The 1,569-nt window shown below is 52.3% G+C and overlaps 1 protein-coding gene across 5 annotated transcripts in view; it reads left to right on the top strand.

Annotated features, from left to right (window-relative positions):
- The window catches only part of LOC106521992 (PH and SEC7 domain-containing protein 1), a 49,616-nt gene that overhangs the window by 9,852 nt on the left and 38,195 nt on the right, over positions 1–1,569 (top strand). The window contains exon 1 of one of the 5 annotated variants that reach the window (XM_014014798.1): positions 668–958. The exons of 3 other annotated variants lie outside the window; for them this stretch is intronic. In XM_014014798.1, the coding sequence (XP_013870252.1) occupies positions 831–958 (128 nt within the window). In that variant the 5' untranslated portion in view covers positions 668–830. Of the gene's footprint in view, positions 1–667; positions 959–1,569 lie in introns of those variants that run through there. One more of the 5 variants, XM_014014797.1, reaches the window with a different exon arrangement.

Genomic DNA, 1,569 nt, shown 5'->3' with positions numbered 1-1,569 from the left:
CTTATTTCTAACCATAAATCATGGTATTATGGCTCGTTATCATAGTTATAACTAAAGTTTAAAGAAAACATTTTAATTCCTGCTTTGATCAGAGTTTGGTCTCAGATTTCTCTCCCTCATTAGAACCCTCTGGAATCTGGGCGACGGGACAAAAACCTCTGGAAGTTTGAACMAAYTTTGATAAAAGCTGGAATTCCTCCACTCCCCTCCACACCCCTCCTTCCTCTCATCAAATCTCTCTTTCAGACGGTCCGGAGCTCCAGACAGAGGCTCATTGTTCCGAGCCGCCGAGTGGACGGAGTGGGGCCGACACCGGGGACTCTCTCAGGACCCGTCCACATTGTCCCGGCTGCTAACAGGTGGCGAGGCCACGGCGCTGCTGCAGCTCGGCCGGTGACAAAGGGCCAACAACTCTCTGCCTCAGGCGGTTTGGAGGTGCCTCCACCCCTGTAGATATCGAGTTTTAGACACGAAACCCTCATKTTTTTGTTGGTTCTGTAGGCTCAGATGAGAAACCTCAGACTGGAGGGCCGGGCGGACCGTGTGAAACTGAAGAGGGACGCGGTGAAAGGAATGAACGGGGCGTGAGGTTTAGGCTTCCAAAGCAAGGTCAGCAGCAGGAGGAACAGAGGGAGGGAGGAGGAGAGCTACAGCAAAGTGACTGGGGGAGAGATAGAGATAAAACCAGGAGGAGGAGGAGGCTCCTCGCTGGGAAGCTCGAATGACAGCAAACAGACCGAGAGCGAGAAAAAAAGAAAGTTTCAGTCAGACTCGAGTGTGAGGAAAGAAGAARCAACGCGTTCCTCAACCTTCAGCCTGAAGTAGACGCGATGCGTTCAGGGTCCGAGTCCAGTGGGAGCAGAGGGGTCAGGGGTCTGAGGCCAGGCGGGGGTCAGTCCTGCCGTTCGTCTGCAGGCGAGGAGGAGAAACGTTCGAGCGGCAGGAGGTCTCGCTACAGGTGGGTCCGCTCGCAGAGAAACGTGTTTGATCTGTTAAAAAAACTATTTAAAGACGGCGTTTGTCCGGTCCAGGTCCGTTTGGATGCCGGTCCAGTTCTGATGCAGGTCCACCAGAGTCTGGGTGCTGGAGGGTTCACAGCGTGTGCTGACATCCGAAACTTAACCAGAGAAAACTGAGAAAACACAAATATCACTGCATAGAAGCTAAAAGGAGCTAAAGTTTATCTCTTTCTCCTCCTCAGAGACCCTCTCCGGCTCACTTTCAGAGAGGATCTGTAATCTCTACAGAGACTCCTGGGCCGGCACCAAAACCTCCCAGTCAGATGAGTCACCTGACCCATGTTTGGGTTCTGTGGTCTTCTTGTCCCTTTGCTGCAGGTGCTGATTAGTGGGCGGGGCCAGATGTTCTCAGCTGATTACATCACCACTTAAAACTGAGTGAATCTACAGCTGTGTCCAAATTCAGGTGCTGAATCCTTCGAAGGATTCGGCCTACCCGGTCAACGTGGACCGGGTCCTTTGTGGACTGTGAAGACCCTGAAGAGAGTGGCTGACATATACATACAGGCAGTGAGATGTAAATGAGAGGATAGAGGACAGCAGGCGGGGG

This window comes from Austrofundulus limnaeus, unplaced genomic scaffold (genome assembly GCF_001266775.1).
Source record: "Austrofundulus limnaeus strain Quisiro unplaced genomic scaffold, Austrofundulus_limnaeus-1.0 Scaffold119, whole genome shotgun sequence".
Classification (NCBI taxonomy): Eukaryota; Metazoa; Chordata; class Actinopteri; order Cyprinodontiformes; family Rivulidae; genus Austrofundulus; species Austrofundulus limnaeus.
The sequence above is the reverse complement of the archived record's forward strand: the minus strand, read 5'-3'. Positions and strand labels throughout refer to the sequence as shown.